Raw genomic sequence first — 21,944 nt, forward strand, 5'->3', positions numbered from 1 at the left:
CGATCATACCTGAACTAGGGCCCACCCATATGAACTCATATTTACCATAATTGCCTCTTTAAAAGTTCTGTCTCCAAATACAGTCATATTCTGAGATACCCTGAGTTAGAACTTTATTAGCATATCAATTTTGAGGGGACACGGTTCAGACCATAACCATAAGCATAGTGTTACTAGTCCTGTTTTTAATATATGTGTTTCTATTATATGTTTCATTTACATCCCGTCCTTTCCCCTTGATGATATGAGCATATTCCAGGTTTCTACAGGTTTATTTTAAATATCTTTAATAACTGTATAATAATCTATTTCATTAGTAATCCCCTGTTAGATACTGTGTAGACTTTTCCACTGCTTAGTACACCAGGTTTCTTTCTCTGTCCCAGATCTGCAGAGCCCGGGTTCTTCTTTCCTTCTGTACTGTAGCCTAGGGGACTACATTTGCTCTCTAGTCCTCTCTGTAGCTGCCATCATCACAAAGTCTGTAATTGAAAGGCCTTTCTTCCTTCCTTCTAGAGTGTGATGTGATCTCAGCATCTCACTGCCTTTCTATTTTCAAATATAAGCACCTCCACATCCCAACTGGCTGTCTCTGTTGGACTTGAATTGCAGTTTTTCTACCTCTGTGTCTGTCTTGAATAAAAACCTACAAACTTTTTATTACTTTTTATTACTTTACACCATACACAAAATGTAGTTGGTGTTCAGTGAATCTTTGCTGAAAGACAATGAATGGAGGAATGAATGAATGCCAAAAATGTCTTATTCAGGACATTATTATAATGCTGTCTCTTTATTGATATCCTATTCTTTGGGTTTATTTTCCTAAATTATTATTGTCGAAAAGTTCTAGATATGCATGCTATTTGCTTTACTAGAAGTAAATAGGTCTGAATGTTTAGAATAAAAGATTTTTTATAAATAAAAGATGCTCTGAAAATAATAATGGCTTTTATGGTATAAACAAAAGGATTTCAGGAAGTGATGTATACTATAATTGTGAATATTTGTTTAATATAAATTAGCTCTAAAACATTTATTCAACCCCTGAGCATTCTAATATTTTGGGGGAGCTATGAAAAAGTATATATTCCTTTTATTATTTACTAGATACTTGAGTTTACTTTGCACCAAGCACTATTCTAGGGTTAGGATTAAGTGGAGAATAAAAGTGCATGGCCTCTCAAGGAGATCTGCCTTGTTTACCACTTTCATAATATATTAGTCACTGTTCTCTTATTTTAGAGGATTCGGATTGCATGCATGTAGTAAAAGTCCTTACAGAAATATCTGATTAAGGACCACAACTTTGATGTGATACTTCATCAAGAAGGTAAGGTTTTTTGAAGTTTGCTTCTTGGTGACTATAACATTAGGAAAAGAGATCTAAATAGTACTTCCTATTCATACTGATAGTTTTAGATTAAGTAATATAGTTCCAGTTAGTGAAGCATAGAAAAATCTTGTCTATCTAAAAGTGTTTGCTATCATCCACATGTCACTTTAATTTTGTAAATAAAATTTCAAAACCTTATTATCTTAATTTAAGAAGAATAAAAGTTGTTAAAAATGTTTTCTCTCAGGGAAGATTTAGACTATCTGTTCATTAAAAATTTTTTTCTAATTTTTTTTTCTCCACAGTTCCATCTGCCAACCTTTATAGCCAACTGAATGCACTACAGTTTACTGTGGATGAAAGAAGTATTCTATGGTTAAATCAATTTCTGTTGGACTTAAAACAGAGTCTTAATCAATTTATGGCTGTATACAAGTTGAATGACAATTCAAAATCTGATGAGCATGTTGATATTCGAGTTGATGGCTTAATGCTAAAGGTACCATATTAAACAAGTGGCTGTAACAACAAAACCATTTTTCTTTCCTTTTTTTATTAAAGATTTATTTATTTACTTGAGAGAGAGAGGTGGGGGCAGGGGCAGAGGGAGAGTCTCAAGCTGACTCTGCACTGGGTACAGAGCCCAGTGTGGGGCTCAATCTCACGACCCTGAGGTTAGGACCTGAGCTGAAACCAAGAGTTGGATGCTTAACCAACTGTGCCACCCAGGCACCCCACAAAACTGTTTTTAGAGAAGTTAATAGCATTAGAATTTCTAGGATTTAAGATAGGTACTCAAATATAAATCAACTTTATTGTAATCTTAATTTTGATTTTGAAATTTCACTTTTAGTATTGATTTTTAATTTAAAAAGCTTTAAGAGACTGTTTTCCCCCCTTCTTTCTAAATTAAATCAGTATTACTAAAAGTATTACTAAAAGCTTACTCTAAGTATATAAGTGCTAAGTTTGGAAAAACTTTTATCACTGCTCATCCATTTGGAGGTAAGCAGAAATAAAATTTAAATCAGTCATTTTTTTTCCTATTTCTTACCAGACCAGATAAAATTTTTCTTTCAAAAGTGGTAATTAATACAAAACTAGTAAGATAGATCTGTGTTTAATTTTTCACAGTTACTCTGTTCCTGTTACTGATATCCAAAGATAATAGGAAGTTGATTTGTATTACAGCCAAGTAGTTGATAATCTGAATCCCATGGATATTTTAGCTCTAAAGGAGGGAAGGTTCTTTTTGTTTTTTGGGGGTTTTTTTTGAATAAAACAGCTACTATAGTGTAGTAAATAGAATAAAACTTGGACATGGATGAAAAATCTCAGTTTCTAGGTGTGTTGCTGGTAGTCTAAATTTCTATATCTTTAATTTCTTCTCTGTAAAATGAGGTTGTGAATAAAACTCATACATCACAAAAATGTTTTAAAGATTTTCTCAAAGATCTTACTATATTCAGTATAAAAAGACACATAACAATTATTTTATTTTACAATTTTATTTACTATTATACTCTAAGACAGTTACGTGATGATCTTTATACTTTCTCAATATGTACAGTTTTAAAACCAGTCCCTTTGAACTCTTTGATGTGAATATTTTGAGGACCAAGGTTATTTCTGAAAAATTATTTTAGTAAATAGTTTGACCTGTCCTCTTAAGTTTATTTTCTTAATAGTTTTAACCCAGAAAAGTCATTCTAATGACATCTATCCAGTCATTCCATTTACCCATCCGGTCATCCTCCAAATCTCCTGGATTTAAAATATCCTAAGAAAAAGTTCCTTTTTCCAAACTTAGCACTTAAATACTTAGGGTATAGTAAGCTTTTAGTAATACTGATTTAATTTAGTTACATTTTGTTGTTTGTTTTGTGATATGTTGTATGCAAATATGCATATATGTTATGTTCACTATTCATTATTTATGGTTTTTTTTAAAGTTGTTTTTTTCTTAGTGGTTATTCAGTTAAGTCCCTTTTCCTTGGTTTAATAAAAGTACTTGGGGGAGAGAGTTAGTATTTTATGTCTGGGTAGGAAAGTAGTGTTCTGGGGGGAAACACCAAAAAGAAGTCCTGAGCTAAATTATGTTTCTGATTAGTTTATCTTCAGATGTATATGGATTTGTAAGTTAGATTAATGTTTTTTCTCTTGTAGTTTGTCATTCCTTCTGAAGTGAAATCTGAATGTCATCAAGATCAGCCACATGCAGTTTCTATTCAGAGTTCTGAAATGATTGCCACAAATACAAGGCATTGTCCAAACTGTCGACATTCTGATCTAGAAGCTTTGTTTCAAGACTTTAAAGATTGTGATTTTTTCAGTAAAGCATATACCAGCTTCCCCAAATCTGGTGACAATTTTAATCTTTTGCATCCAATCTTCCAGAGACATGCTCATGAACAAGATACTAAAATGCATGAAGTTTATAAAGGAAATATTACTCCCAAGTTGAATAAACACACTCTTAAAACTTCTGCTGCCACAGATGTTTGGGCTTTGTACTTTTCTCAATTTTGGATAGATTATGAAGGGACAAAGAGTGGGAAAGGGCGACCAATAAATTTTGTAGACTCTTTCCCTCTTTCCATCTGGATTTGCCAACCAACAAGGTATGCAGTGTCACAAAAAGAGCTACAGTCATGTAATCAAGTATCTCTAAATACATCACGAAGTGAATCTAGTGATCTGACTGGCCGTCTCAAGCGGAAGAAGCTCTTGAAAGAGTATTACAGTACAGAATCTGAGCCCTTGACAAATGGTAGTCAGAAACCTTCAGATACATTTTTAAGATTTTCCTCTTCACCATCAGATGCAGATGTTCATGTCCTAGTTCACATTCATAAACATGTCAGTATGCAGATCAATCACTACCAGTATCTGCTCTTGCTTTTCCTCCATGAATCACTTATTCTGCTTTTGGAGAACTTAAGGAAAGATGTAGAAGCTGTGACTGGCACTCCTGCTAGTCAGGCATCCATTTGTATTGGAATTTTACTTAAAAGTGCAGAAGTGGCTCTTTTGCTACATCCAGTGGATCAAGGAAATACTCTTAAGTCTCCTGTTGCTGAAAGTGTGAGCCCAATGGTTCCTGATTATTTGCCTACAGAAAATGGAGAATTTTTGTCTTCCAAAAGGAAACAAGTTAGCAGTGGTATAAATCAAATTAGAAGCGTAACTGTTAATCACATGTCAGACAACAGATCTATGAGTGTTGACCTGAGCCAGGTGCCTTCGAAGGATCCTTTGCTTTTTAAATCAGCTAGTGATACAAATCTGCAAAAAGGTATTTCTTTTCCGGATTGTTTATCAGATAAAAATTTAGGGAAAATAAGTGAAGATGAAAGTAGTGGGATTGTCTGCAAAAGTGGATCAGGAGAAATTGGATCAGAAACAAGTGACAAAAAGGATTCATCTTATACGGATTCAATTAGTGTCTTAAACCACAGAGAAGATTCAAATTTGCTATCCTTTGATACTGATGGTAATCAAAACATACTTTCAAATAGTCTAAGTAGTGGAGGACATGAAACCATAGAGCCAGTCTTTAAAGCTGAAGATTTGCTTCCAGAAACAGCTTCACTCTCTGAGAACCTAGAATTCAATCAAGAAGAAGCACCGACAGTTAGAACACTTACATCTCAGTCATCTTTAAGGTAACAACATACTGTTGGAATTTGGGGAGTTTTTGGTTTTCTGTGCGTATGTTTGTGGTGGGGGCATATTTTGTTTTTGGACAGTAAACCTCATGACAAAATAAGGCATTGCTAGAGTTAACACATAGAAAAATAGGTTTTATGTGATGTTTTCCTAATAATTTTGTTAACAGTGGAAAGCCTAAGGAACGTCTCCTGCCCAGTCTTGCTCCACTCTGTGTTTCTTCTAAGAACATGAAGAGAAGCTCCTCACAGACCTCATTGGATACCATTTCACTTGACAGTATGATACTGGAAGAACAGTTGTTAGAAAGTGATGGAAGTGATACTCATATATTTTTGGAAAAAGGTAAATTCATATTAAATATTCAAATCTTAGAAGGGATGTTTAAGTATTTTTAGTTTTATTCAATAATTATTAGCCCCCAAAAGACTTATTTTATTTATGCACATACATAACTATATAATGCGAAGAGCATTGTACCTAACTTTCTAATGGTTCTTCTGTTGCTTCTTTTTTAGGGCCACATACAGCAATTATTTGTATATAGTCATTTAGAGCATAAAGCAGATCACATGAATGCTATTAGCTTCTTGTCATAGAGACTCCTTTATGTGAAATTTTGGTTAGGTTGGCTTAATTTGCTTGATGAATTCTCAATTATGTTGGTCCTATGACTGGAATTTTTCCTGACTGGATCTACTCATCTCCATAGCCAGGATTCTGTCAGGTACATGATTATGAATGCTGGAACTACATGATTCCCCCATTTTACTCAGAGGCAACTAACGCCCTCCAGGAGACTACTAGGAATGTATTAGAAAGTGTTAAATGCATTCCCATCACTAAGACATTGGGGACTTTGTGAACAGGAATGAAAGCATGGGCCATAGCTAGAGATGAGTTGCCAGACACTGAAGTAAGAGAGACCAGACGTGAATACAAATTACTTTGTGAATGAAGGATAATAAGCCTATTACTGATGATGTTGAAAACAGCTTAGGGTAAGGAAGTGCTCATAGCTTCAGAAACTGAAGCTTAGAGAAATTAGTATACAGTCAGGAAGTGGGAGGGGTAGTTTTGGAACTCAGCTAGATGGACCCAAGAGCCTAAGCTTTTAACCAACCAGTATTTTATACTAGATCCCCAGACCTGGGAAATGATTACCACATGTGTAGAAGAGGTACTGATAATGGGTCACAGAACTCTATTCTAGATTCACAGATATCTCTGTTGCCTAGTTCCCCAGCTCCCTTTATTGCTTAAAATCCTACCTTAGCAGATTTCTGCTTTATGATCAAAATATACATCAAAAACAGTGTTCCTGTAGAAAATATCCCTAATCGCTCTCAAAAAGCATTAGTGATTTCCTTATTATTTATAAAAACTAAATAATAAAAGTGACTTCCACTCAATATAGAAAACTTGGAAAATTTATACAGACAGCTATGATTTGGAAAATAAAATAACCCGAAGGTCTCACAATTAGAGATACCATAATTTATTCTATGACTTTGTGTATGTATTCATATATGTATGTATTTGGTGTCATATATACGTTTTTTAACCTACTTTTTATCACTTGTAATCGTTTTCTAATACTATTTAAACTCCTTTGAAAATATTTTTAAAATCTATATTAAATTGACATGAAAATGTACCATGACTTTTTTTAAAGATTTTATTTATTTATTTATTGAGAGAGAGTGCGCATGAGCAGGGGGGAGGGGCAAAAGAAGAGGGGGAGAGAGAGAATCCCAAGCAGGCTCCACCCCTGGCGTGCAGACCAGCGTGGGGCTCCAGGCAGGCTCGATCCCACCACCCTGAGATCATGACCCCAGCCAAAATCAAGAGTTGGGCATCTAACCAACTGAGCCACCCAGGTGCCCCTGTACCATGACCTTTTAATCATTTCCCTGATAGTGAATGCTTAGATTGTTTATAGTTTTCTGTGGTTATAAAAATGCTATAATTCATATCAATGTTCATAAATTTTTGTCTGCATTTCTAATTACTGACTTTGAATAGATTCCAGCAGTAGACTGTTTTTTGGATCTTGAAAATATAAGGGGATTGATTCTGTGTGTAACATTTATTTATTTATTTATGTATGTATGTAATGAATGAATGAGAGTGAAAGAGCGGGGAAGGTGAGGGCAGGAGAGAGAATCCCGAGCAGATTCTGCCCTGAGTGCAGAGCCTGATGCGGGGCTTGATTCTGACACCCTGACTGAGATTACGACCTGAGCTGAAACTAAGAGTCAGTCGCTTAACTGACTGAGCCACCCAGGCGCCCCTGTAACAGTTAAACAATATGTGACTATAAATTTCTAGTTCTCCTGAACCATAATGATTTTCTTTATGTCAGAAGAATTGATTTCCTTAGGACTCTTGTTTTTTTGTGTTCTTTTGTTTTAATTTTATAAGAAGTATGTGAATACTTTCTCATTATAAGGAAATCAGATATTATGGAAATATGTGGAGTAAAAATTGAAAGTGTCATTTTAATACCACCCTACTCTGTCCTTGATACTTTCCCCACTCTAGAAATAACTGCCATCAACTTTTTGTATATATATTTCCAAACATTTTTCTGTGTTTATATATACATGTGTATGTTTATGTATGTACACACAACACGTATATGTACAGATATACGGTACCTATGCATGTGTATACATATTTTTGAATATACATACTAATGAAAAAACATGTAGTTGGACTGCCATCCCACCACAGGCTCCTGACTGTCTTCCCATTTCTCTTCTTGTTAATTTCCAATTCATCCTTTGTTCCACAGGCAATATTCTCTTAACGACTAAACCACCCAGGCGCCCCAGGCATAATACTCTTTTTTTTTTTATTATGTTATGTTAAACACCATACATTACATCATTAGTTTTTGATGTAGTGTTCCATGATCCATTGTGTGCGTATAACACCCAGTGCTCCATTCAATACGTGCCCTCTTTAATACCCATCACCAGGCTAACCCATCCCCCACCTCCCTCCCCTCTAGAACCCTCAGTTTGTTTCTCAGAGTCCATAGTCTCTCATGGTTCGTCTCCCCTTCCGATTTTACCCCCTTCATTCTTCCCTTCCTACTATCTTCTTTTTTTTTTAACATACAATGTATTATTTGTTTCAGAGGTACAGGTCTGTGATTCAACATTCTTACACAATTCACAGCGCTCACCATAGCACGTACCCTCCCCAATGTCTATCACCCAGCCACCCCATCCCTCCCATCCCCCCAGCACTCCAGCAACCTTCAGTTTGTTTCCTGAGATTAAGAATTCCTTATATCAGCGAGATCATATGATAGTTGTCTTTCTCTGATTGACTTATTTCTCTCAGCATAATACCCTCCAGTTCCAGCCAGGTGGTTGCAAATGGCAAGATTTCATTCCTTTTGATGGCTGCATAATATTCGATTCTGTATATATATATATATATATATATATATATATACACACATATATATATACACACACCACATCTTCTTGATCCATTCATCTGTCAATGGACATCTTAGCTCTTTCCATAGTTTGGCTATTGTGAACATTGCTGCTATAAACATCGGGGTACACGTACCTCTTCGGATTCCTACATTTGTATCCTTGGGGTAAATACCCAGTAGTGCAATTGCTTGGTCATATGGTGGCTCTAGTTTCAACTGTTTGAGGAACCTCCATACTGTTTTCCAGAGTGGCTGCACCAGCTTGCATTCCCACCAACAGTGTAGGAGGGTTCCCCTTTGTCCGCATCCCCGCCAACATCTGTTGTTTCCTGACTTGTTAATTTTAGCCATTCTGACTGGTGTGAGGTGGTATCTCGTTGAGGTTTTCATTTGGATTTCCCTGATGCCGAGCGATGCTGAGCACTTTTTCATGTGTCTGTTGGCCATTTGGATGTCTTCGTTGGAAAAATGTCTCTTCATGTCTTCTGCCCACTTCTTGATTGGATTATTTGTTCTTTGGGTGTTGAGTTTCATAAGTTCTTTATAGATTTTGGATACTAGCCCTTTATCTGATATGTCATCTGCAAATATTTTCTCCCATTCTGTTGGTTGTCTTTGGGTTTTGTTGACTGTTTAGTTTGTTGTGCAAAAGCTTTTTATCTTAATGAAGGCCCAATAGTTCATTTTTGCCCTGGCTTCCCTTGCCTTTGTGATGTTTCTAGGAAGAAGTTGCTGCGGCTGAGGTCAAAGAGGTTGCTGCCTGTGTTCTTGTTTAGGATTTTCATGGACTCCTGTCTCACATTTAGGTCCTTCAACCATTTTGAGTCTATTTTGTGTGTAGTGTAAGAGAATGGTCCACTTTGATTCTCCTGCATGTGGCTGTCCAATTTTTCCAACACCATTTGTTGAAGAGACTGTCTTTTTTGAAGAGAGAATGTCTTTTTTGGACAGAGAATGTCCAAAAGAATGTCTTTTGGACATTCTTTCCTGCTTTGTCAAAGATTAGTTGACCATAGAGTTAAGGGTCCATTTCTGGGCTCTCGATTCTGTTCCACTGATCTATGTGTCTGTTTTTATGCCAGTACCATCCTGTCTTGCTGATGACAGCTTTGTAATAGAGCTTGAAGTCCGGAATTGTGATGCCACCAGCTTTGCTTTTCTTCTTCAACATTCCTCTGGCTATTCGGGGTCTCTTCTGGTTCCATACAAATTTTAGGATTATTTGTTCCATTTCTTTGAAAAAGGTGGATGGTATTTTGATGGGGATTGCATTGAATGTGTAGATTGCTCTAGGTAGCATTGACATTTTCACAATATTTGTTCTTCCAATCCATTAGCATGGAACGTTTTTCCATTTCTTTGTGTCTTCCTCAATTTATTTCATGAGTATTTTAGAGTAGTCTGAGTAGAGATTCTTTGCCTCTTTCGTTAGATTTATTCCGAGGTATCTTACGGTTTTGGGTGCAATTGTAAATGGGATCGACTCCTGAATTTCTCTTTCTTCTGTCTTGTTGTTGGTGTATAGGAATGCCACTGATTTCTGTGCCTTGATTTTATATCCTGCCACTTTACTGAATTCCTGTATGAGATCTAGCAGTTTTGGGATGGAGTCTGTTTTTGTTTTGTGTTTTGTTTTTAAAGATTTTATTTATTTATTTGACAGAGAGAAACACAGTGAGAGAGGGAACACAAGCAGGGGGAGTGGGAGAGGGAGAAGCAGGCTTCCCGCTGAGCAGGGAGCCCGATGTGGGGCTCGATCCCAGGACCCTGGGATCATGACCTGAGCCGAAGGCAGACGCTTAATGACTGAGCCATCCAGGTGCCCCTGGCGTGGTCTTTTGGGTTTTCCACATAAAGTATGATATCATCTGCAAAGAGTGAGAGTTTGACTTCTTCTTTGCCGATTTGGATGCCTTTTATTTCTTTTTGTTGTCTGATTGCTGTGGCTAGGACTTCTAATACTCTGTTGAATAGCAGTGGTGATAGTGGACATCCCTGCCGCGTTCCTGACCTCAGGGGGAAAGCTCTCAGTTTTTCCCCATTGGGAATGATATTCGCTGTGGAGTATTGCATAGATAGCTTTTATGATATTGAGGTATGTACCCTCTATCCCTATACTCTGAAGAGTTTTGATCAAGAAAGGATGCTGTACTTTGTCAAATGCTTTTTCTGCATCTATTGAGAGGATCATATGATTCTTGTTCTTTCTTTTATTAATGTATCGTATCACATTGATTTACAGATGTTGAACCAACTTGCAGTCCAGGGATAAATCCCACTTGGTCGTGGTGAATAATCTTTTTAATGTACTGTTGGATCCTATTGGCTAGTAGTTTGGTGAGAATTTTTGCATCCATGTTCATCAAGGATATTGGTCTGTAATTCTCCTTTTTGATGGGGTCTTTGTCTGGTTTTGGGATCAAGGTAATGGTGGCCTCATAAAATGAGTTTGGAAGTTTTCCTTCCATTTCTATTTTTTGGAACAGTTTTGGGAGAATGGGTATTAATTCTTTAAATGTTTGGTAGAATTGCCCTGGGAAGCCATCTGGCCCTGGGGAGATTTTTGATTCCTGCTTCAATTTCCTTAGTGGTTATAGGTCTGTTCAGGTTTTCTATTTCTTCCTGGTTCAGTTTTGGTAGTTTGATACATCTCTAGGAATGCATCCATTTCTTCCAGATTATCTAATTTTGCTGGCATATAGTTGCTCATAATATGTTCTTATAATTGTTTGTATTTTTTTGGTGTTGGTTGTGATCTCTCCTCTTTCATTCGTGATTTTGTTGATTTGGGTCATTTCTCTTTTCTTTTTGATAAGTCTGGCCAGGGGTTTATCAATCTTGCTAATTCTTTCAAAGAACCACCTCCTACTTTCGTTGATCTGTTCTACTGTTCTTTTGCTTTCTGTTTCATTGATTTCTGCTCTGATTATTATTTCTCTTCTTCTGCTGGGTTTAGGCTTTATTTGCTATTTTTTCTCTAGCTCCTTTAGGTGTAGGGTTAGGTTGTGTATTTGAGACCTCTTGTTTCTTTAGAAAGGCTTGTATTGCTATATACTTTCCTCTTAGGACTGCCTTTCCTGTATCCCAAAGATTTTGAACAGTTGTGTTTTCATTTTCCTTGGTTTCCATGAATTTTTTTAATTCTTCTTTAATTTCCTGGTTGACCCATTCATTCTTTAGTAGGATGCTCTTTAGCCTCCATGTATTTGCGTTCTTTCTGACTTTCCTCTTGTGATTGAGTTGTAGTTTCAAAGCATTGTGGTCTGAAAATATGCAGGGAATAATCCTAATCTTTTGGTACCATTTGAGACCTGATTTGTGACCTAGGATGTGATCAATTCTGGAGAATGTTCCATGGGCACTAGAGAAGAATGTGTATTCCGTTGCTTTGGAATGTTCTGAATATGTCTGTGAAGTCCTTTTGATCCACTGTGTCATTTAAAGTCTTTATTTCCTTGTTGATCTTTTGCTTAGATGATCTGTCCATTTCCCTGAGGGGGGTGTTAAAGTCTCCCACTATTATTGTATTGTTGTCAATGTGTTTCTTTGCTTTTGTTATTGTCTTATATAATTGGCTGCTCCCATGTTGGGGCATAGATATTTACAATTGTTAGATCTTCCTGTTGGATAGACCCTTTAAGTAGGATATAATGTCCTTCCTCATCTCTTATTGTAGTCTTTGTTTTAAAATCTAATTTGTCTGTTATAAGGATTGCCACCTCAGCTTTCTTTTGGTGTCCATTAGCATGGTAAATGGTTTCCACCCCCTCACTTTCAATGTGGGGGTGTCTTTGAGTCTAAAATGAGTCTTTTGCAGACAGCATATCGATGGGTCTTGTTTTTTTATCCAATCTGATAGCCTGTGTCTTTTGATTGGGGCATTGAGCCCATTTACATTCAGTGTAACTATTGAAAGATATGAATTTAGTGCCATTGTATTGCCTGTGTGGTGACTGTTACTGTATATTGTCTGTGTTTCTTTCTGGTCTATGCTGCTTTTAGGCTCTCTCTTTGCTTAGAGGACCCCTTTCAATATTTCTTGGAGGGCTGGTTTCGTGTTTGCAAATTCCTTTAGTTTTTGTTTGTCCTGGAAGCTTTTTATCGCTCCTTCTATTTTCAATGACAGCCTAGCCGGATATAGTATTCTTGCCTGCATATTTTTCTCGTTTAGTGCTCTGAAGTTATCATGCCACTCCTTTCTGGCCTGCCAGGTCTCTCTGGATAGGTCTGTTGCCAATCTAATGTTTCTACCATTATAGGTTACGTATCTCTTCTCCTGAGCTGCTTTCAGGATTTTCTCTTTGTCTCTGAGACTCGTAAGTTTTACTATTAGATGTCGGGGTGTTGACCTAATTTTATTGATTTTGAGAGGGGTTCTCTGTGCCTCCTGGATTTTGATGCCTGTTTCCTTCCCCACATTAGGGAAGTTCTCTGTTACACTTTGCTCCAATATACCTTCTGCCCCTCTCTCTCTTTCTTCTTCTTCTGGGATCCCAATTATTCTAATGTTGTTTCGTCTTATGGTATCGCTTATCTTTCGAATTCTGCCCTAGTGATCCAGTAGTTGTTTATCTCTCTTTTTCTCAGCTTCTGTATTTTCCATCATTTGGTCTTCTGTATTGCTGATTCTTTCTTCTACCTCATTTATTCTAGCAGTTAGTGCCCCCATTTTTGATTGCACCTCATTAATAGCCTTTTTGCTTTCGACTTGGTTAGATTTTAGTTCTTTTATTTCTCCAGAAAGGGTTTCTCTAATAACTTCCATGCTTTTTCAAGCCCAGCTAGTATCTTTAAAATAATGATTCCAAACTCTTAAGTCCAACAATGTACTAATGTCTGTACTGAGTAGGTCCCTGGCAGACGGTACTACCTCTTGTTCTTTTTGCTGAGGTGATTTTTTCTGTCTTGTCATTTTGTCCAGAGGAGAATAGATGAATGAGAGAACAAAATGCTAACAGGGTAACAACGTCCCCAGAAAATATACTCTAAACAAATCAGGAAAGACCTGAACCCAGGGGAAAAGAAAGGGAAAGAAAGAGAAAAAAAAAAGAAAAAGCAAAAGATAAAAACAAACAACAACAGAACAAAACAAAAAAAAGAATATGATCAAATATGATCAGGCTGGTGCATAGATCAGTGCCACACACTAGATTTTGGGTGTATTTTCGTCTGTTAGAAGAAAGTGCCTCCCAAAATTTTAAAGACGGAAAGACTTCTATATGTACAAAATAAGGGTTGATACAATGAGGGGATGGAATATGACTGTAAAGATGAAAATTATAAAAAAATTTTATGAACGGAATGGGTAAGAAGTTGTTTGAAAAAAGAAAGAAGAGGATTTAAAAAAAAAAAAAGAAAAAAAAAGGGGAGAGAATGTGATCAGGCAGGAGACTAGAACAAAGCCACACTAGAGATTTAGAGATATTTTGATCTGTTAGAAGAAACTGTATCTCAAAATTTTAAAGAGAGAACAACCTATATATATATATGCCAAAAATAAGGGCACTATGAAGGGATAGAATATCACTCTAAAAATGAAAAATAAAAATGTTTTTTAAAAAAAGGGATTGATAGGATGTTGGTTGAAAAAGGGAAAAAGAAAAATTAAAAAAAAAAAAGTTAAAAAAATTAACTTTGAAAGACTAAAGAATCATGGTAAAAAAGCCATGAATTCTATGTGCAGTATTCCCCTAGCGCTGGAGTTTTGCTTTTCTCTTTGATCTGTAAACTTAGTCTTGGTTGTCTGTTCTTGCTGATCTTCTGGGGGAGGGGCCTGTTGCCATGGTTCCCAAATGTCTTTGCTGAGGCGGAATTGCCCCGCCCTTATCGGTCCAGGCTAAGTAATCTAATCGGGTTTGCTCTCTGGAGCTTTTGTTCCCTGCAACCTTTTGCTACAGCTTTGGAGGACGAGAGTGAAAATGGCGGCCTCCGAATCTCTGCCCCGGAGGAGCCGAGAACTTGGGGCCCAGCTCCACAGTGCACCCCCAGAGAAAAGCAGTCACTCACTCCTGTCTTCCCGGCCTCCTGCCGCACTCCGTGCTCACCTGGCCTGTGACCGAGCATTTCTATCTCTGGCACCCAACTCATTGTGGAGTCTCCAAACCCAGTAGATCCCTGCGGTGCGCTCCCACACTGCTCCTCCCGGGGAAGGAAGGGGAGTCTCCCCGGATCTGCTGCTTGTTGGGTCCCTGCTGGAAGAGCAGTGGCCCAACTGTGCTGCAGATCACGGTTTATGGCAACCCCGAGCTGAGAGCTCGCTCCTCGGCTCCGTCTCTGCAGCTGGCTTTCCCACTCTGATACTCAGGAGCTCTGCTGCACTCAGGCACCCCCAGTCTTTCTGTGACCCCGAGGGTCCTGAGCCTACACTGTCCCAGTGAGGGTTCCACCCTCTGCTTAGCCACTGCAGCGACGTCCCTCAGCGGAGCCGACTTCTAAAAGTTTCGATTTTTTGCTCCGCTGCTCTATCACTTGCCAGAAGCGGCTGACGAAGGCCCCCTCCCTCACCGTCTATCCTCCCGAATATCGCCTCGGATTCAGTTCTCCGCATGTCCTACCTTTCAGAAAGTGGTCGCTTTTCTGTTTAGAGAGTTGTTGCTATTCTTTTTTACGATCTCCTGTTGAGTTCGTAGGTGTTCAGAATGGTTTGATCCCTATCCAGCTGAATTCCTGAGACCAGATGAAATCCAAGTCTCCTACTCCTCTGCCATCTTGCTCCGCCCCCTCTCTGCTATAATTTGCTCCAGTATACCTTCTGCCCCTCTCTTTTTTCTTCTGGGATCCCAATTATTCTAATATTGTTTCGTGTTATGGTATCACTTATCTCTTGAATTCTGCCCTCGTGATCCAGTAGTTGTTTATCTCTCTTTTTCTCAGCTTCTTTATTTTTCATCATTTGGTCTTCTATATCGCTGATTCTCTCTTCTGCCTCATTTATCCTAGCAGTTAGTGCCCCCATTTTTGATTGTACCTCATTAATAGCCTTTTTGATTTCGACTTGGTTAGATTTTAGTTCTTTTATTTCTCCAGAAAGGCTTTCTCTAATATCTTCCATCCTTTTTTCAAGCCCAGCTAGTATCTTTAAAATCGTCATTCTGAACTCTAGTTCTGACACCTTACTAATGTCCGTATTGATTAGGTCCCTGGCAGTCAGTACTGCCTCTTGTTCTTTTTTTTAAGGTGAGTTGTTCCATCTTGTCATTTTGTCCAGAGGAGAATAGATGAATGAGAGAACAAAATACTAACAGGGTAGGGGTGCCTGGGTGGTTCAGTCGGTTAAGCAGCTGCCTTTGGCTCAGGTCATGATCTCAGGGTCCTGGGATTGAGTCCCACATCGGGCTCCTTGCTTGGCGGAGAGACTAATTCTCTCTCTCCCTCTGCCTGCCTGCTGCTACCTGGCGTGTGCTCTCTCTCTATCTCCCTCTCTTTGTCAAATAAATAAAATCTTAAAAAAAAAAAAAAGTAACAGAGTAAATGACCCCAGAAAAATATACACTAAACATATCAGAAGAGACCTGAAACCAGGGGAAAAGAAAGGGAAAGAAAGAAAATAGAATAAAAAAGAAAAAGATAAAGAAAAAGGAATATGATCAAATATGATCAGGCTGGTGCATAGATCAGTGCCACGCACTAGATTTGGGGCATATTTTGGTCTGTTAGAAGAAAGTGCCTCCCAAAATTTTAAAGAAAGAAAAACATATATGTACAAAAATAAGGGTAAATACGATGAAGGGATGGAATATGACTGTAAAGATGAAAATTATAAAAGATTTTATAAAAGGAATTGATAAGAAGTTGGTTTAAGAAAGAAAGAAGAGGAATAAAAAAAAAGAATGTGATCAGGCAGGAGACTAGAACAATGCCATACACCAGAGATTCGGGGTATATTTTGGTGTGTTAGAAGAAACTGTCCCAAAATTTTAAAGAGAGAACAACTTATATATGTTACAAAAATAAGGTTAACTACTATGAAGGGATAGAATGACTCTAAAATTGAATAATAAAAAAGATTTTTTAAAAAGGGATTGATAAGATGTTGGTTGAAAAAGGGAAAAAGAAAAATTCAAAAAAATAGAAAAAAAATTAAAAAAATTAACTTTGAAAGACTAAAGAATCAGGGGGAAAAAAGCCATGAATTCTATGTGCCTTATCCCCTAGTGCTGGAGTTCTCCCGTTCTCATTGATCGGTAAACTTGGTCTTGGCTGACTGTTCTTGCTGATCTTCTGGGGGAGGGGCCTGTTGCCGTGGTTCCCAAATGTCTTTGCCGGAGGCGGAATTGCCCTGCCCTTATTGGTCCGGGCTAAATAATCTGCTTGGGTTTGCTCTTGGGAGCTTTTGTTCCCTGCCAGTTTCCCGTACAGCTTTGGAGTATGACAGCCAGGCACGATACTCTTAAGAATGTAATTATCATGGCACCTGGCTGACTCAGTCCATAGACCACGTAGACCCCGTGACTGTGGATCTCAGGGTCGTGAGTTCAAGCCACACATGGGGTGCAGAGCTTACTTTAGACAAACAAAAATGTCAGTAGTATCAACTTGATCCCCATTTTAATCCTGGTAACTTCCTCCTGCTATAAGGTTATTAAGTTTAAAAACCTTAACATTACTGACAGTGCTCTGTGTGATATGGCCACAACTTAACTGTTTCTGCTGTTTACCCATGTGTTGGCTACACTTTCAGGTGTACTATAGAACATTTTACTCCTTCTCTAAATTCACTCTTCACAGTTTCTTCCCTGAGACAAATGTTTTTCTACCTCAGTCCTTTGTACCTGTGCCTAGAATGCTTTTTCACTTTAGTTTATATATTGTTTCATCAAGGAAGCCTTCTTAACCTCTGAGAGGCCCCTGTGAAATGGGAATTGTATTTATATATGTCTTCCCTGGCCCTAAACATTGTTTTCTTTCATTCAGTAGATGATTTATTGAGCACCAACTGTGTTTCCAGGCACTGGGTTAGAAGCTGAATATATAATAGTAAATGCAGTTGACCCTTGAACAACATGGGTTTGAACTGCACAGGTCCACTTATATGTGGATTTTTTTTTCCTGATAAATTCAGTACAATACTGTAATTGTATTTTTCTTGTGATTTTTTTCTTGTGATTTTTATATGATGTTTTCTTTTCTCTAGCTTTTTTTATTGTAAGAATACAACATATAATACATATCATATGCAAAATATGTTAATTGACTTCAGTCAATAGTAGACTATTAGTAATTAAGTTTTGGGGGAGTCAGAAGTTAATGTGGATTTTTGAGTGCATGGGAGGGGAGGTCAGCACCCCTAGCCTTCACACTGTTTCACGGGTTAACTGTGTAATAATTTAAAAACTGAGGCTGTGTCATGACTTGGGCTTTTGTAATCTATTTTTTCTAGTGATTCATTTTTACGGTATTTTTTTTGAAGTATTGGTCTGTGATAGGCACAGAATTTTTTTAAGATTGACCACAGAGTTTGAGAAATAATGAAATACAGCACACTGAGAAATTAAGACAGGTAGGTTAAGAATGGAGGATGATCACATTGGCAGTAGTGGCATTAACTTCATGTAGATACGGTAATTAAAAGTTACCACAGGATGGGGCGCCTGGGTGGCTCAGTCGTTCAGCGTCTGCCTTCGGCTCAGGTCATGATCCCGGGGCCCTGGGATCGAGCCCTGCATCGGGCTCCCTGCGGAGCTTCTCCCTCTCCACTCCCCCTGCTTGCGTTCCCTCTCTCACTGTCTGTCAAGTAAATAAATAAAATCTTAAAAAAAAAAAAAGTTACCGCAGGCTACTGACAGGGGAAATGAAGTGGTTAAACTGGGACTATTCAAAGTAGGGTAGCATAGGGGGAGGCAAAAGCTGGCTGACCAGGAACCTGCTGTTCAGCACCAGACCAGCAATGAGGAAGCTGTGGTCAGCATTTTAGATTTTTTTTCATACTAAGTTTAGGGCTTTAGTATCTCTTAACATTTTATTGTGGACGTTATTTCTTAATATTTGCTAACTAATTGCAATTTAATTTTTCTTTGCTTAGTGTCTTTTAAACAAGCCTTTGCTTGAGAAAGAGTGAAGGGATGCCTCGTATTGGTTAGATAAATGTAACATTGTTGGATCATGTGTAAAGCTGATTTTAATTTGTTAGTTTATTTCTTTATTACTTCAGGTATTAAAAAGAACGTGACTACAAATTACCAGAGCCTTGCAGAGAGTGCAAATGCCAGTGCAAAGCTACAGAATTTTGGTGAAACCTCTCCAGATGCCATCAGTACAAATTCAGAGGGTGCTCAAGAAAATCAAGACCTGGTAATCATTTCAGAGAGATTTTGTGAAGAGAAATGCCAACCACAAGGCTGTTTTACCTTTATTTCATATTTAATATGGGCACCTTTTATGACATTAACATATATAAGTGAATTGCCATAGTGAACGATTTACTTTGCTCTTTCTACTCTTGAAATTGCTTCCTTCCTTCCTATTGAATTGTTTTTCTCTGAATTTCACTCTCTAAATCTGTTTTTCTCCCCCTGAGGAGGAGAGCTTCTATCTTTTTCCATCTTTTATTTTTTGACCTTTATCATAGTTCCACTTAAATATATTTTGAAAACAAGTTTGATGGTTGATGGTAGTCAGTCCTCATGAGGAACTTTCTACAAAAGAAGTATGTTACTGGTTTAAGCCCTTCCCACCCAGTGAAATATTCTTACAGATGACTTAGAAAATATGTTCAGCCTTCAGTGAAAATAATTTCACACAGAAATATCATATAATTAATCTTTGTGACCTAAAAAAATTCTCTCTTGACTGAATAGGAAGAAAGGAAGCTGAAGTTTGTCACTGTAATGTATAATCATGTTTTGTTGGTCAAAAGTATATTTTTGGTTATAGGTCACAATTGTGTTTTTAGAGGCTATAGTAGTTTCCTGTGTCATTTCTTAAATTTTGTTTTGAATTACTTGGTATGCTAATATTATTTATGCAATCATTATTAGATGTCAGTTGTGGTGTTTAAAATTACTGGTGTTAATGGGGAAGTTGACATCCGAGGGGAAGATATGGAAATCTGTCTTCAAGTGGACCAAGTGACACCAGATCAGTTAGGCAATATCAGTCTTCGGCATTACCTTTGTAATCGTCCAGTAGGTAAGACTTTAATATGATTTAAACTTGTTTTGTTTTTTATACATATAATTCCCTAGCGGTTTTGTCTTTGGTATAAATAAATTCAAGGAAAATTACATTTGTTTATAATAATGTAAGAGATTTCTTTTAGATTACCTTTACCTTATTTTCATATAGTATTTTGTTGTTAGAAATATAATGTGTTGAAGATGTATTCTCTAATTTCTTTTTGTTTTATTTGTTAAGTGCCATCTCTTTTGGTCTTCTCATTCTTTGATATAATAGGTTTAAGAAAACTGAGCTCTTTTCTATATGAAAAGAATGATAAAGTAATCCTGGAATGTCAAACAGTTCAGTGCTGGAATAAATGTCAGTTTTTATATTCCATTATCTTGCTTATAAACAAACATTTCCTGAGTCCAGCATGAGACTTGGTGTTTGGAAAAATCTTGTATCATGTTCTTATGGTCCTTCGTTCTAAGATCCACACATTCACTTGGACATAGAGGAATATGAACAATACATGCAGTGTATGAAGAGAAAACCACATAAAACCATCCCTTTTTCAAAGTTTATATGGAGTTATCACTCATGGTTTTCAGTCATTTGAAGAAATTGACGTTTTAGAATAGTTCTACTAAGCATTTAAAATGACAATGTTCAATTTTTTAAGTCTTTACAAAGTCACTGAGCTGTAATATTTTTCTTTGCTATATATACAGAATGCTAAATCTGATACATAACATGTTGAAATACATAGTCCTGCATGATATCAAATAAGTATGCTATCACCTCACATCCTGGGAATTTCAGGTAAATGTGCCATTTGTCTTTAAACCAGAATCATAGAAAAAAATTGTCTCCTGGCTTTTTTCTATGTATAGACCTTGCAGTTTACAATATATCTGTTAAAAAATTTCAAGAAGTTTCTATTAGAAGTATAAATCCCAATGGCATGCAAAATAGAGGAAGCTATATAATTGGAAAGGTTTCATAGTGCACAAAAGAAATCTCAAAACCTAGACCCTGTTCTATTCCCAATCCAAACCACTCTCCAAATTGTGCACTCTTAAGATTATTTCCAGTTGCTTAGTTGTTTTTACTTTTAATGGGTCACTTAGTACCATGTCCTGTTACTTTGTTTCATGCTGTTCCTTACTGAAGAAATCATTTTGAAATGCTTAGTATGGATGGGTTGTATAGTCAGTGCTAATGCCTTATTTTTCTCAGCTGTGTCAGTTGGTTGTTTAAAGATAAACAGAGAATAAGGAGGAAAAGAAAGGAGCAAGGGGAAATGGGATAAAAGGAAAGGGAGAAAAAAATAGTCTAGCTTGAACATTTCAAAGAATAAGCCGAGCGAACAAAGACGGATCTGTGGTTTATATCCGCTGTCGCTCTGACGTGGCCAGTTAAAATTGCAAAGTTGTTTTTGCTTTTATTTGTTTTTGTTTTTCTATAATGTATGGATTTTGGAGTCCTTTAATAGGAAGACCTTTACATAATAGTTTCATGGCCTAAAAGGTAGAAGAAAGAAACGAGTTTTGCCTAATGAAGATTTTGTTTGATCTCTGCTCCAAATAAATACTCTTTTTGTTTGAAATTATTTCTGGCTCTCAGCTCCTTAGAGTGAGTAGGTATCTCTCTCTCTCTCTCTTTCTCTCTCTCTGTATAGATATGTAGATAAATAGGTACAAGGCAAAACAAAGTCACATTTACCAAGTTGTTTCTTATTGCTCTTTTTTTTTTTTTTTAAGATTTATTTATTTGACAGAGAGAGACACAGCGAGAGAGGGAACACAAGCAGGGGGAGTGGGAGAGGGAGAAGCAGGCTTCCCACCAAGCAGGGAGCCCAATGCGGGGCTCGATCCCAGGACCCTGGGATCATGACCTGAGCCGAAGGCAGATGCTTAACGACTGAGCCACCCAGGCGCCCCTCTAATTGCTCTTATTATCAAATAGACACATTAACTCTTTGTCTTGATATAGGAAAGAACACTAACCATTATCAATTTGTGGCTGTTTTACCTTTTATTTAAAAAAAATCTGAGTTCTTAATTGTTCAAAAAATTCTTTAGAATTTATTTGAACTCTTCTTCTTTCCATATTATTTATTTATTTTAAATGTTAATCTGTAGTACTAACATTGATTAAACATCATTCTGTACCTGAAATAAAGTTATAAAAACAACTCTCCGTTATGAGTTGTGTATGGAGATCTCTCCTTGGTGCATAAATACAAGTATGTTATTTTCTACATCCCCTGCCCTTCACAAATATGTTTACATTTGACTTCTGTAAGACTGAAGTATTCACATCCATGCTGAGGGAAAATAAACATCTCCCCATCATGAATTTAATTAGGGTCTTCTTAAGACA

At 37.2% G+C, this 21,944-nt stretch overlaps 1 protein-coding gene across 2 annotated transcripts in view; it reads left to right on the forward strand.

The window, feature by feature from the left end:
- UHRF1BP1L (UHRF1 binding protein 1 like) overlaps positions 1-21,944 on the forward strand; it is a 122,280-nt gene that overhangs the window by 73,230 nt on the left and 27,106 nt on the right. For both annotated transcript variants that reach the window (XM_027592546.2, XM_027592545.2), the window contains 5 exons: positions 1,642-1,835; positions 3,503-5,001; positions 5,175-5,350; positions 18,613-18,752; positions 19,439-19,589. In XM_027592546.2, the coding sequence (XP_027448347.1) occupies positions 1,642-1,835; positions 3,503-5,001; positions 5,175-5,350; positions 18,613-18,752; positions 19,439-19,589 (2,160 nt within the window). The remainder of the gene's footprint in view (positions 1-1,641; positions 1,836-3,502; positions 5,002-5,174; positions 5,351-18,612; positions 18,753-19,438; positions 19,590-21,944) is intronic.

Source organism: Zalophus californianus, chromosome 9 (genome assembly GCF_009762305.2).
Source record: "Zalophus californianus isolate mZalCal1 chromosome 9, mZalCal1.pri.v2, whole genome shotgun sequence".
NCBI classification, from domain to species: Eukaryota; Metazoa; Chordata; class Mammalia; order Carnivora; family Otariidae; genus Zalophus; species Zalophus californianus.